This window comes from Ranitomeya variabilis, chromosome 3 (assembly GCF_051348905.1).
Source record: "Ranitomeya variabilis isolate aRanVar5 chromosome 3, aRanVar5.hap1, whole genome shotgun sequence".
Taxonomy (NCBI): Eukaryota; Metazoa; Chordata; class Amphibia; order Anura; family Dendrobatidae; genus Ranitomeya; species Ranitomeya variabilis.
The window spans coordinates 322,271,233-322,285,598 of NC_135234.1; the positions used below are offsets into that span (position 1 = coordinate 322,271,233).

General features: G+C 44.3%; 1 protein-coding gene across 7 annotated transcripts in view; it reads left to right on the plus strand.

Moving 5' to 3' along the window:
* LOC143815936 (lethal(3)malignant brain tumor-like protein 4) overlaps positions 1-14,366 on the plus strand; it is a 190,489-nt gene that overhangs the window by 92,245 nt on the left and 83,878 nt on the right. For all 7 annotated transcript variants that reach the window (XM_077295732.1, XM_077295738.1, XM_077295734.1 and 4 more), the window contains exons 16-18: positions 10,326-10,425; positions 10,512-10,676; positions 11,342-11,443. In XM_077295732.1, the coding sequence (XP_077151847.1) occupies positions 10,326-10,425; positions 10,512-10,676; positions 11,342-11,443 (367 nt within the window). The remainder of the gene's footprint in view (positions 1-10,325; positions 10,426-10,511; positions 10,677-11,341; positions 11,444-14,366) is intronic.

The window sequence follows — 14,366 nt, forward strand, 5'->3', positions numbered from 1 at the left end:
GTGGATACCCTCAAATGAAAGCTGAAAGTCTGAACTTCAACTGCATCTGAATTGTTTTGTTTAAAATTCATTGTGTTATTGTCTCTAACCAAAACTAGAAAAATGTTGTCTCTGTCCAAATATATATGGACTTAACTGTAGGTTGGGACAGTCTGGTCGCATACCTCAATGTACTCTATCAGCTCCATTTGCACCATCTTATGTACTTACTTATGTACTATATGTTTTTGACTGTCGGTGATCCAATAAAGCAGTGTTTCTCAACTTCAATCCTCAAGACCCCACAACAGGTCATGTTTTCAGGATTTCCTTAGTATTGCACAGGTGATAATTTCATCACCTACTCAAGCATTAATTCCATCGCCTATACAATACTAAGGAAATCCTGAAAACATGACCTGTTGTAGGGTCTAGAGGACTGGAGTTGAGAAACACTGCAATAAAATATCACCCCATTATGTTACCCTCACACTTGATTGGCTGAGTAGTGCTTTGCCCATGGAAAAGGAGTACAAGCGTTCAATGGGATGAGCCCTGGTCCATTCGGTCTTTCTGAAGACAACCAGGCCAGCGCATGAGAGCACCCATTAACCCTGTGTCTCCACAATACTGTACAACTTTTTAATCATGTTTTGTTTAATTTTGTTTGTGAGGCTAGAAATTCTGGTATTTTTCGTTTTGAATTTTTTTTTTTTGTGTCGCTCATTGTATGAGAAAAATACTGATATAGTTTTACCGTTAGTGTCGCTACTATTATAGTAATATCCACGTTATATAATTATTTTTTTTTATGTTTTACTATTTTTGCAGAAGAAAATCATTTTTTTGCTGAGTCGTAACTTTCATTTACATAGCTCTATAAGAAGTTGTGTTGTTCCTTAGCTGTAATATTTATCTTTACTTTTTTTTTCACTTTTTTTATTTTATTTTTTATGAGAAGAGATGAACAAAAACCATCAATCTGGCACTTTTTGTATTTTTGCGGCATTTAAAATGTGGAATAAATAATGATGGTGTTTAAGGTACATTTGTTTTATTTCTACATAAAGCTTTTTTTTTTACTAGAACAATTGGGAATTTGGGGAGTGTGATTTTCCTTTTTTTTTTTAAATTTTATAGAATTTTTTTTACTTTATTCCCTCAAGGCAACATCAAGCATTCTCCCTCTGTAATACTCCTCATGTATGCTGTCATTGAAAGTGTCATTTGAGGCGTTAATCTGCTGTGATGGACTTATTTTAGCAGTTACATCAGACTGGCTCCTGCAGCTGATTGCACTGTTATAGAACTTATGCCATGATACTGGAATGGCGTACACATCAGTCATGGACAAAGTGACACCTGCTCATCCTGAATTTGCATATAACGATAAGGGGTTAAAGTGATTTGAAGAAATACTTTTTAGAAAATTATCTATTAAATAAAAAGTTGTTCTAATGTACAATTTTTTTTTTAACCCCTGTGACTGATCTCACGGGGGGAAGGGGAGCGTCGACTTCGCTCACCTCGGGGGAGGGGAGAGAAAGACCTAGCAGGGGTCTGCTCTCTGGCGCCACCACTTGCCTCAGGTCAGTCAGGGAACTGCACCGAGGGCAAATAGTCGCTGGAAAGGCTTCCCTTATAGGTACAAGTTAGTGAGGCACTCTCAGTGAGGGGGAATATATATCACCAGTCCAGCCAAGCCAGGCTTGGGATATATATGTAAACCTCCTGGCAGTCACTGCCAGAGTTGCTCACTAAAACAGTACGGTATTCTGCCACCAGTTCCTCATTTGAAAAAGCCTCGTCTGATAACGGGCTTATATCAGGTTAGGAACCAACTCTGGGGTAGTGTATAATAACCAACGGAGAGTGCGGACGTGGGGATTCGTGGATCGAGATAAAAGAGGAGCCCAAGATTAATTTTATATTTAATCACCGAAGAGGCGCACTAGAAAATACAGCTATACATACAAGAGCAAATATTTACAGTCAGGAGTGTAGTACATGGATAGGGTATAGATAGGGTGCAATTACCGTGTTATGTAGCATGTGACCACAGGGAGGCGCTGATGGATCACAGGTCCAAATGTTAGTTACAGACTTTCTGGGCCGTGTCAGCAAAGGTATCAGAAAACCCCAGTCCAAAATGAGGGGCTGCCTTATGTCTCCTAGGCTGCTACATCACACATGTGCTCCCACCCTTGGTGGTGCAGCCTCTCCCCTCCCATGTCTGAGAATGATTTTCTGCCTAGAACTGTGGCTGGCCCATAACTTTGCGCCCAAAGCTATGAATGGGTTGGTTGTACCGCCACTGGATTCTGCTGGATTTTATCTGAGCATAGAGACTAAATATGACTACCGTATGAAATTCCTGTTAGCTATGCTTTTTAACTCCATAATCCAGAGTGCTACAGGTGGCTAAATAATATGGGCGCGTGGGGAAAGGAACGCCGATTCAGAATATGTGCTCTGCTTATCTTAGAGATATTGCATTCTGTTATTATAGTTCATTTCCAGATTCCATACCTCAGTCTGCTGTGACTTGTACCATGTGCTTAGTCACACAAAGAGGTTCAGGTTGCTATAGCTGCAGAAGAGTTTGCAGAATTGTGTTAAGAGCTTCAAAAAGCTTGAATTAATTAAAGGTAAACACTGCATGGCATTTTATGGCCTTGGGGGATGCCAAGGGAGGGGGCACATTTCATGAGTGGAGAGACATTTACTTTGTCCCTCACAACCCCTTAATGCCGAATCCAGTTTCATGTTCCTGACCAGGCCAAATTTTTTCAAATTTGACATGGCTCTGGAATACATCTATAGTCGTGATCACAAGTTTTGAGACTGACAGAAATGTTGCTTTCTGGGGGGACACAGGAAACCATGGGTGTATGCTGCTGCCACTAGGAGGCTGCCACTATGCACAAAAAAGTTAGCTTCTCCTCCGCAGTGTACACCCCACCAACCAGCACTAGGACAATCAGGTTTAGCTTAGTGTTATTAGGAGGTGGACATGGGTCTTTCATTAGACCCATATCTACCTCAGTTTTTGGCGTTTTCCAGTAACGTCTCTTCTTTTTCAGATGGATCTTCTCCCCTACCTCTGGAGGGATACAGTGTGAACAGCACAACTGTACTCCCACGAAGAGACTGAGTACGGTGTGTACTGCTACCCCATATCCTCGTATGTCTAGTCAGCAGGATCCCATCCCCCTAACACAGAAGAGTGTTTAGGTGATCCGTATTTGGTCCTGGCCCCTGTCTCCTACCCACTAGCCCACCAGAGCCTGTTGGTTTAAGGAGGCATGGATGTCCCTCATACTCAGATTCTTGGACGTCTTCAGGATGGAGAGGTACATCTCTCTTCCTCTCTCTCCATCAGGTTCCGGTCCAAAGGTGTTAGAGGAGAAGATTCGAGTAATGAAGAAAGAAGAGGATAAAGAAAGACTAAGATAAGAAGATATAGAGGAAGAGGACAGAAGAGGATGGATGAGTCTTTCTGCCTTTCACGAATCGCAGTGGGGATATTTTTATCATCCCCACTCACACCAATATGTCCTGAGCCGGGATTGTTTGGTTGCCCCGATTCTTTTTTTAAGGGGATTTATCTATATCCTACTTCTCAGTTCCGGTTTGGAACTTGCAGCTCTCTGGCACCCCCCTTACCCTCAGGTCAGTCAGGGTGCTGCACCTAGGATAATTAGTCACCAGAAAGGCTGCCTTACTATGTGCTGGCTAATGGGGACACTGCAGCGAGGGCAATATAACTACGCTGCAGTGTAGTCAGTCCGTCTGTCAGTTTCCACAAAAGTGCAGGACAATTTCCGCTGCCATCAGCTCCTATCTCTGAATTAAGGGGTCAGGAACCAACCCAATTAATAGCGTAATTCACTTCAGAGGACATGATGGTACATTATAGAGCAAGGAGAAACGAAGCTAGTAATTTTATATATTTTACTCCAAAAGGTAGGCAGTGTTTACAAAAGGGTAAAAAGATATTATAAAGGAAGACAAGTATTGTATGTACAGAACAATTACAAATGAAAAGGGGATTAATGGAAGAATATAGACTTGTGGTTCTTTCATATTATGGCTGACCATGTGGTTCGGGGGAGGGGCGATACATCAAGATGCATTACAGATGTGTCTCGCAGCTAGACCCTGGACAAAGACTGGTGAAGATGGAGGTCTCACTCACTTATCCCTTTGCCCAAAACCAAGGCACTCCCCCTGTGGTGACCTCACTCAGAGGCTGAATGCTCCCCTTTCTTAAAATTATGAAAAGCCATTTTTACACACATCTTGGCGTATGAACCTTGTAGAAGAAAGACAAAGTTATCACTATGCTCAGCAAGTCCTGGGGGTTCATTTAAGTGTAAACTCGTCTTGGCTAGGAGCCCTGATTAAGCAGTAATGCGTTTCTCAATTTCTGCTAAGCGCTGAGCCCCCAAAACCCACCAGTTGGGAGCCCTGTCCCTGCGGTTTCCAGAAATATGCACTGCCTATTTCTGTGAATATCCTGTTTTGATATATTTGGTAATAAAGGACCACTGTAGCTACACAAAGGGATTGCCATGCGCTGCTACTCTTAATTTTGGTTTCACAGCTGCAAACAAAAACATTCCTGAGGGGGGGGGAAAGAGTGTCTTATAATTTCACTGTGCTGACATGCTTTGGGGGAAAAAGAGAGGGGTCGAATCTGCAGCGTGTGTCTGGAACCATGGCACCTTCTAAAAAATTACTCAGAACATGGCATTTTTTACATTATTGTGACACTGTCCCTATTTTTTTATTCAGGCCTCGTAGTTAGATTGGGTTTTTAGTCTATAGGGTCTTTTTTCCACCTTTATTCTGGCTATTGGTGGCACAGGGTTACCTGTCAACATCTTTGCACCCCCTTTCCTGGCACTGCCAGTCCTCCTCCCCCTTTCTACGGCCGCCATTTTCCGGCAGCTGGAACCCAGAAGGTGGCTCATCTCTGTAGGACCTGCATCCCTCCTCCTGCAATTGCCCTCCAGCCTCACTTGCAGCCTGGGGAGCAGTTCTTCAGGATCTGCCTTTTCCTGTGAGTATCTCTGACACTCTCCCCAGCTCTCTGTCCCCTAACCTTCTGGCACTATCAGTTAGTGTGTCTGCTTCTTATCACGCCTAACTCTAAAGGAGAGCACTCTCGCCCTCCTGTTTCCTCTTCTTCCTCTTCTTTCTCTTCTGCTCTTGTCAGGCATTTTTTCTGCTATTCATGTAAATGTAAACTCCCTTCAGGTCAGTCCTCTCCCTTCTGTCAGGACTACAACAGCCCCCCGTGCGTGCTACCCAGGAGTCCCCTACTGCCCCAGGAGAGAGTGGTGCCTATTTCACAGTGTGGACTACCTATGTCGTAATCTGTTACAGACCTCACCAGGGTGTCCCAGACCCTGGTGTCCGTTATTAACAGATTGTTCCTACCTCTGCCGTTACTAGCATATCGCAGGACTCTCCGGCTGTGCCTACCAGCAAGGGCCATAATAAATCTAGGCAGGAGCGTCATTCTTCTTCTTTCTCCCACTCCATTTCTCCCCCTGGCCTCCGCCGGCAGACATCTTTTTCCCGGTCCTCTTTGCCAGAGTCAGCAGTGGTGGTTTCGAATGTACTGTCTGAGGATTACTCAGACCCAGACTCTCACCAGGCCTCTAACAGGAGAGACATGGTCCAGAGCCTCATTGTGGCTGTCAACCACACATTTAACATAAAGGATACCACTATGGAACCCGCACAACAGGCAGTTTCGTTTAGATGGTCGAGATCAGCTCCTAAGGTCTTTGCCTCTCATAGAGAATTTGAGGAGCTACTTTCCAAGGAACGGAACAACCCAACCAGCCGCTTCCAAAGAGGGAAGAACCTCGGTATGCTACATCCTTCTCCCATGAGCTCACTGAGAACTGAACCACTTCTCCGACTGTGGAACCTCCGGTTTCCAGACGTTCTACCAATATAGTCCTTCCTTTCCCAGATGGAGCAATCCTCAAGGATACCAATGACAGACTCATAGAGTCCTTTGCAAGGTCAGCCTTTGAAGCAGCCGCCGCTACATTGTGCCCTACCTTTGCCTCCACCTGGGTGGCAAAGTCTATAGCCGCATGGACTAAGCTGCTCCGTTAGGGTATTCTTTCTGGAGCCCGACCGGAGGAATTAGCCAACCTCACGGACCAAATTACTCTTGCAGGAAAGTACATGTCCGCCTCCCTGGACGCCGCTGCATGTGCTGCTCGGGCGTCCAGCAATATAGTGGCCATCCGAAGGACCACTTGGCTTTAGATGTGGCAGGCAGACTTATCCTCGAAGAAGTCGATTGTAAACCTGCCTTTCCAGGCTTCCCGTCTGTTTGGACCCGAGCTGGACCGAATTATTAATGAGGCTACTGAAGGGACGAGCTCACTCCTTCCTCAGGACAAACCTCGCCGCTCTCCTTTGATACGTGAGTTGCGGTACCTCCATCACCTTTACCGTTTTCCTTCGACGGAGGAGTGCTCCCACCAAGAGAAGCCACGGGCTCGCCGAGTTAAAAAACAGGTTTCCTTTAATTCCTCCTCCAGGCGTTTCTCCTCCCCCGGGTGTTCTCGTAATGTGCAGGGAAGATCCCCCAGAACCAGTCCTGGTAGATTTTCTTCTGCATGACCCTTCCTGGTTCTAAGATTATTGAACAAAGGAGTCCGTTCTTGTCATATAAGGATGGAGTGTCTTCATTCAGCAATTGCTTCCTGGGAACCACAGGAATTATTGTTCTCCATTGAAACCTTTATCCATGTTCTTTTTTTCTTCAAGAGATTCCTTCGTTTTGCGGTGGGCAGGGCCTTTTTTAGTTTGTCGCCTTCCCCTCCGAGCTCATGACTGCTCCCGGGATCTTCACAGAGATCAAGGCAGAGTCCTGCCCATTCTGCGGATCAGAGGTCCAGTTTTCTTCACGTACCTCTCTGACATTCTCATCATGGTTCCTTTCCTTTCTATGACCACGTTTTCATCCATCGTACCAGATTAACTTTTTCAGGGTGTGTCTGTTTCTCTTTGAGCACCAGATTGCACCAAAGGGTTTTGTTTCACAGAAGTCGTCAGTCTTCTCGTGGACGCCCCATGTAGGCTCCCAGTCAGACCGGATCTTTTGCCCTAAGGGCCATCTATCACCAGAATTCTCGGTGGCGCATGCCTCGCCCCTGTATTGGACTCCTGTGGACTCAACTAGTTATGGAGGCCCTTAGGAGTTCGCACTTTGAACCACTTCAAGAAGGCTCTCTGTCCTGGATGGTGGTTTTCTGGTGGCTATCACTTCCACTGGGCACGTCTCACAGTTGGTTGCTCTTTCCTGTTGCCTCCCTTTTATTCTAGCCATTTTTGCCAGGGTAGGGTGGCTCTGCAGTCTATTACCTTCTTTCCTCACCAGCTTGGTGTTCCACTTTCACCTAAATGAGGCCCTTTCGTCTGCTTCTGACTCATCATCCATAGCGTTCTCTCATTAGGTTGGTCCTGGTCAGGGCGATGTGCGTTTATCTGAAGGACTCTTTCTTTATTTTTTCTTAAGGGGGCGCACTGAGGTCTTCAGGGCAACGATTGCTCACTGGTTCCAGTTGGCAATTTGGAGGCATACCAGGATAGAGCAGAGCGCCTTTTCCTGGGTTTAAGGCACTCTAACCGGGCAGTGGGGCATCCTAGCGATACGCCATAGGACCTCCGCCCGGCTTCTCTGCAGTGTGGCAACCTGGTCCTCCATCCACATGTTCAACAAATTTTATAGGGTCCATACCTACGCGTTGGCGATTGCCAGCTTAGGTAAAAGGATCTTCTAGGCAGCAGTCGTGGGTTCTCCGACCTGTATAGAGTTTCTGCTGTTTACTCCCCTTGGGTACTGCTTTGGGACGTCCCATGGTTTCCTGTGTCCCCCAATGAAGCGATAGAGAAAACAGGATTTTTGGTTGCTTACCATAAAATCTGTTTCTCGCTGCCTTCATTGGGGGACACAGCACCCTCCCAATTTTAACAGCTGTGTTTTCTGTGTTATATTGTTAGTTTGAGTTTGTCTGTTTTTCTTTCTCTTTTACATGTTACTTCTCCTACTGCTTTTTCACTGATTGCCCTAGTGCCTGTCGGTGGGGTGTACACTGTGGATGAGGAGCTAACTTTTTTTGTGCATAGTGTGAGCCTCCTAGTAGCAGCAGCATACACCCATGGTTTCCTGTGTCCTCCAATGAAGGCTACAAGAAACAGATATTATGGTAAGCAACCAAAAATCATATTTTTCACATAGGTTGCCTCTTCAGTTTTTTAGATCTTTTAGATAGATGTGTCTATGGTTACCGAAGTACAATTATCAGCATTTAATAAGTTTTTTTTCAACTCAAATAGATTTTTATTAAGTATAAAATCACAATAAACATTTTACAATAATACAGGGATTTTGAAAAGATTTCCCCCCCTCAAAATATAGACCAACATTATCACCCCCCCCCCCCTTTCTCCCCATTTAGACAGCTCACACTCTTCCCTTAGGCTTCTTTCACACTTGCGTCGTTTGGAATCTGTCGCAATGTGTCGTTTTGGGGAAAAAAACGGATCCTGCAAATGTGCCCGCAGGATGTGTTTTTTTGCCCATAGACTTGTATTGCTGACGGATCGCGACGTATGGCCATACGTCGCGTCCGTTGTGCACTGGATGCGTCGTGTTTTGGCGGACCGTCATCACGAAAAAACGTTCAAGGGAACGTTTTTTCATATGTCGCGTCCGCCATTTCCTACCGCGCATGCACGGCCGGAACTCCGCTCCCTCCTCCCCGGACTTTAGAATGGGCAGCGGATGTGTTAAAAAAACTGCATCCGCTGCCCACGTTGTGCCAAATTTTCACAACGTGCGTCGCGCCGGCGCTTAGCGACGGACCCGTACCGACGCAAGTGTGAAAGAAGCCTTAGCATATCTTATACCGGCATATACTTTAGTATTATGTGATGACTCCTACAGTCCCTCTCAATTCCACTGATAATCACCAACCAGAAAGCAGCCAACCTCAGACACGTCCAGAGCATGTGAAGCAGTCCAGCATTGTCATTCCTACACCTAGGGCACTCCGAGTCAGACCGCAATCCGGCCTTATACAAGACATCTGGAGATCTATACACTGTGAAGGATATAAAGCGGAGACAGTCTGTACGGTTCATTCAGTGACAGTTTTGGTATCCATTCTAACACAGACATCCATGTTTCATCCTCTAAATGGCCCAATTCTCTTTCCCATTTAGTTCTAGCGCCAATCGGGAAACCCAGTAAATGAGTATGTAGTAGGTCTCTGTACACAGTGGAAATAACCCCTCTCGTTGCCCCCTCTCCACACACATACTCCCAACACTAAATCGCCTTGAATTTTAAAACAGTCTCCCCTGTTCTGGGCATTAAACGCACGTCTCACCTGTGCATATTGATATCCCCCAGAACCAAACTCCGATTGTAGCTGGGAAAAGGATTTCAGCTCTCGCCGCAGCATTTCATAAGTTGTTAAACTTTTATTGACAAATACAACAAGTTTATGTAAAGACTCAGTGTTGTCCCTTATTTGTCAAGACTCTTGCATTTCGCCCTGGCATATATCAGTTTCTGGGCCAAATCCTGACTAACAACCCATTTCTGTCTAATCAGAGCTTGGAGTTTATGACAATTTTTGTGACTTAGTGCACCCACTTTTGAATATTGATCACAGGTTCTAAATGAGAGTGAGTTGTGCAGAGTTTCCAGACCATGGATTCAGGAGGCATATTAGACCCTAATTATAACCAGACCTAACAGGCTATACCAGACCTAGCAGACCCTGAGGTCAGTCTTTGTTCCCGGGTTGCCATGACAACCATTAACACTGCGCTATTGCGTATTGGGGGGCGGTCAGGGTGAAAGGGGTGCTCCTTCACTTTCACAGCCTTCTAAGCGTGGCATTCACTATTGACTGTGGAACTTAGAGGGCTAATCAGCCAGGGACCGTACTGGCAGCGACCCTGACTGTTGCTGCAGGAGCCCACCTGTCAGATAAGCTGAGCTTCTGCTATGATCATACCAGGCACAGCTTCTATGTCTGCTCAATCACTTGGTATGTCCATTTGAAGGAACGTCTCGGTGAGTAAATCCTGGTACATCCAGTGTTAGGAAGGTGTTTATGCCCATCTCTTTCTTTATATAATTTCAGGAAAGCGCCAGGAGACCCCCATTCACATTAGTCTACCAGCTATTCCCACCAACAATGGCGGGTTCGAACAATTTTAGTCTAATGTGTAAATCTCTCTAGAAGTTTAATATAAATGTATTTTATGTATATTCTAAGGGAGCCGCTTTCTTCCAGGAGTTGCAGATACATCCCCAGTTCCTGGACAAGGTTGTCCCATTGCTGGATGCAAAGGAATTGGACATGTACGAGGACCAAAATATGGCACCCATTACACGTACGTACACATTTGCATTGGTTGAGCGTAATGTACTGGATACATTTCCATATTTTAATATTGCTTCGTACTGTGTTATGTCTCAGTGCTGTTGGCTGTCCCTATTCAGAAGTAAACCTTAATAGAGAGGGATTGTTGCAAGATCGTCTTAGTGGAGAGCGACCACTGCCATACCAGAGCACGTTAAAGGCCCGAAGACCAGGGACCCCCAACCTTGTTTCTGATCCCCCACCAGATTCTCCTCAGTCCAGGTAATTTTAAAAGGGAATATCTCATGTATTTAAGTTTTCATGAATTAGATTTATACAGCTTCTAAAAACATGGGCGAAACTATTCCAGCACTACTTCTTACAATCTCATCCTTTTCTTGTGTTTGTTTAATATTAGAATGACAACAGAGAAATATAGAAAGAAATCTTCTGCATCTGTTTATGTAAATAAGCCTGGTCTTTCTTCCTCCTCACTATTCTGTGCCTGACATTGAGGCTGCAGCAGGAGCCTCCCCCCTCTGCTCTTTCTGAAGAAGTTCTGAAGACTTTCTGTTGTTCTGCAGAATTTTCTTTCTGCATTTTTCTCAAACGTAGGGGCAACACTGTATCCTATGCGCTTGATATGAATGATTGGAAATTCATAGAGAAATGGGAATTTTACACCCCGTGCCCACGAGACATGGTAGTAACAGAAGATGCATACCCCATCGTTACCTATGTGCATTATGTATAATGTTTCTGCCTTATCTAGACATAGCCAGCCCACTTACTAAAGATAACCTGAAACTTGTTCTAATTTACACAGCAAAACTGCCAAGCAATCTACAGAAATAGGAAGAACAGCCTATTGCGACTGTTGTAGTGACCAGGGTGGAGTCTCTATAATCTTTTGATACTATAATTTTCGGTTCTTCTTTCTACTTCAGAAAGTGTCCAACTCCTATAGATGAGCAGTGGGGGCAAGGCAACATGTGGGATATGGCAGAATGGCTAGAAGATGAAACGAACACAAAGCCACCAATTAAAAAGTAAGGTTTTTCTTGTGCTGTTTTAAATGTTAGGGACAAATACAGCAAAAGATGCTAGTGATATAATTTTTTACTAACTTCACTAGTATTTGTAGATTTTTGTGTTTCTAATGTACAGTGTGTTCAAGAAGTATTGAACACATCACTAATTTTCTATGTAAATATATTCAAGTAAGTCAAACCATAGATGTCAATAACTTATGTGTAATAATGAGAAATGAAAGGGAAAAAGTATTGAACACGCTTACTGAAATGTATTTACTACTTCATACAAAAACCTTTGTTGGGGGTGACCGTTGCAAGACGCTTCCAGTATGGAGAAACTAGTCGCATGCATTGCTCAGGTGTGACTTTGGCCCTTTCTTCCACAGTGCGTACGTGTGTATGTATGTATGTATATGTATGTATGTATATATATATATATATATATATATATTTTTTTTTCGTCTAAGGGGTACTTCCGTCTATTTGTCTGTCCCAATCAGCGATGGGCACAGACCGGCCGCAAATTCCCCTTCCCTACTCCCCTCCAGTCAATGCCCCCTCCCTACTGCCCTCCAGTCAGTGCCCCCATAGCAGTTTAGCAGTCCGTTACACGGACTGAGTTACACCGCGGCATAACGCGGTGTAATGCAGTCCGTTAACGCTGCTATTAGCCCTGTGTGACCAATTTTTTACTATTGATGCTGCCTATGCAGCATCAATAGTAAAAAGATCTAATGTTAAAAATAATAAAAAAATAAAAAATCATTATATTCTCACCTTCTGGCACCTTTCCCGCTCCTTGCGACGCTCCGGTCCCAAGAATTCATTGCGGCAATGACCGGAGATGACATAGCGGTCTCACGAGACCACTACATCATCACGTGTTATTGCCGCAATGCATTACTGGGAATGGAGCGTTGCGACGAGCATCGCTAAAGGCCTGGGCTGGATCCGAGGGCCGCCGGAAGGTGAGTATATAACTATTTTTTATTTTAATTAATTAGGCATATGGTGCCCACATTGCTATATACTACGTGGCTGTGCAATATACTACGTGGCTGTGCAATATACTACATGGCTGTGCTATATACTACATGGGCGGGGCTATATACTATGTGGCCTGTGCTATATACTACATGGGCGGTGCTATATACTATGTGGCCTGTGCTATATACTACATGGGCTATGTTATATACTACGTGGGCTGTGTTATATACTACATGGGCTGTGTTATATACTGCATGGGCTGTGTTATATACTGCGTGGGCTGTTATATACTGCATGGGCTGTGTTATATACTGTGTGTGCTGTGTTATATACTGCGTGGGCTGTGTTATATACTACATGGGCTGTGTTATATACTGCGTGGGCTGTGTTATATACTGCGTGGGCTGTTATATGCTGCATGGGCTGTGTTATATACTGCGTGGCCTGTGTAATATACTGTGTGGGCTGTGTTATATACTGCATGGGCTGTGTTATATACTGCATGGGCTGTGTTATATACTGCATGGGCTGTGTTATATACTGCGTGGGCTGTTATATACTGCATGGGCTGTGTTATATACTGCGTGGCATGTGTTATATACTGCGTGGCCTGTGTTATATACTGCGTGGGCTGTGTTATATACTGCATGGGCTGTGTTATATACTGCGTGGGCTGTGTTATATACTGTGTGTGCTGTGTTATATACTGCGTGGGCTGTGTTATATACTACATGGGCTGTGTTATATACTGCGTGGCCTGTGATATACTGCATGGCCTGTGTTATATACTGCATGGGCTGTGTTATAGACTACGTCTCTGCTATATACTACGTGGGCTGCGCAATATACTACGTGGCTGTGCTATATACTACGTGGTCTGTGTTATATAATACGTGGTCTGTTATGTACTGCATGGGCTGTGTTATATACTGCGTGACCTGTGTTATATACTGCGTGGCCTGTGTTACATACTGTGTGGGCTGTGTTATATACTACGTGGGCTGTGTTGTATACTACGTGGGTTGTGTTGTATACTACGTGGGCTGTGTTGTATACTACGTGGGCTGTGTTGTATACTACGTGGGCTGTGTTGTATACTACGTGGGCTGTGTTGTATACTACGTGGGCTGTGTTGTATACTACGTGGGCTGTGTTGTATACTGCGTGGCTGTGTTATAAACTACGTGGCCTGTGTTATATACTACGTCTCTGCTATATACTACGTGAGCTGTGCAATATACTACGTCGCTGGGCAATATACTACGTGGCTGTTATATACTGCGTGGGCTGTGTTTTATACTGCGTGGGCTGTGTTATATACTACTATACATATTCTAGAATACCCGATGCGTTGGAATCGGGCCACCATCTAGTAGATAGATAGATAGATATAGATTTTGGCAAAGCCAGCTCACCGCCTTGAAGAAACAGGAATACATCCAACCTGTGGTTACAGTTCACACGGCAAACCGACTAGGATAAATCCACACATGTAAAGAAAAAACTTTTTGTTTCTCCATTGATCAGTCCAATGGTAGAGTAAAATATACCTTTTATTTATCCATTAAAAAGTTCCAGATTTCTTCAGTAACAATATTGCATAGAGTCAATCCCTTACGGACGACATGTTTCGACACCACATGTGTCTTCCTCCAGGTCCAAATGAGTACTGAATCAAGACCGCATATGTAGTATAGGGAAGCAAAAAAATAGAAAAAAGGCCCTTATGAGTTACTGGGTGTCACAGGTGTGTATAGAGTATTCCAATAGATTTGATTTAACCCGGTTAACCCCATAGCCAACAGTAACCCCTTGCGGTATTGATCCTACCTCAAGGATTTCAACAATATGAAAAACCGAATTATTAAAATCCACATTAAATGCACTTTAATATCAACCATATCTAGATACACAAAAAAAATTCATATTAAATATTCAGATGTTCACAGCA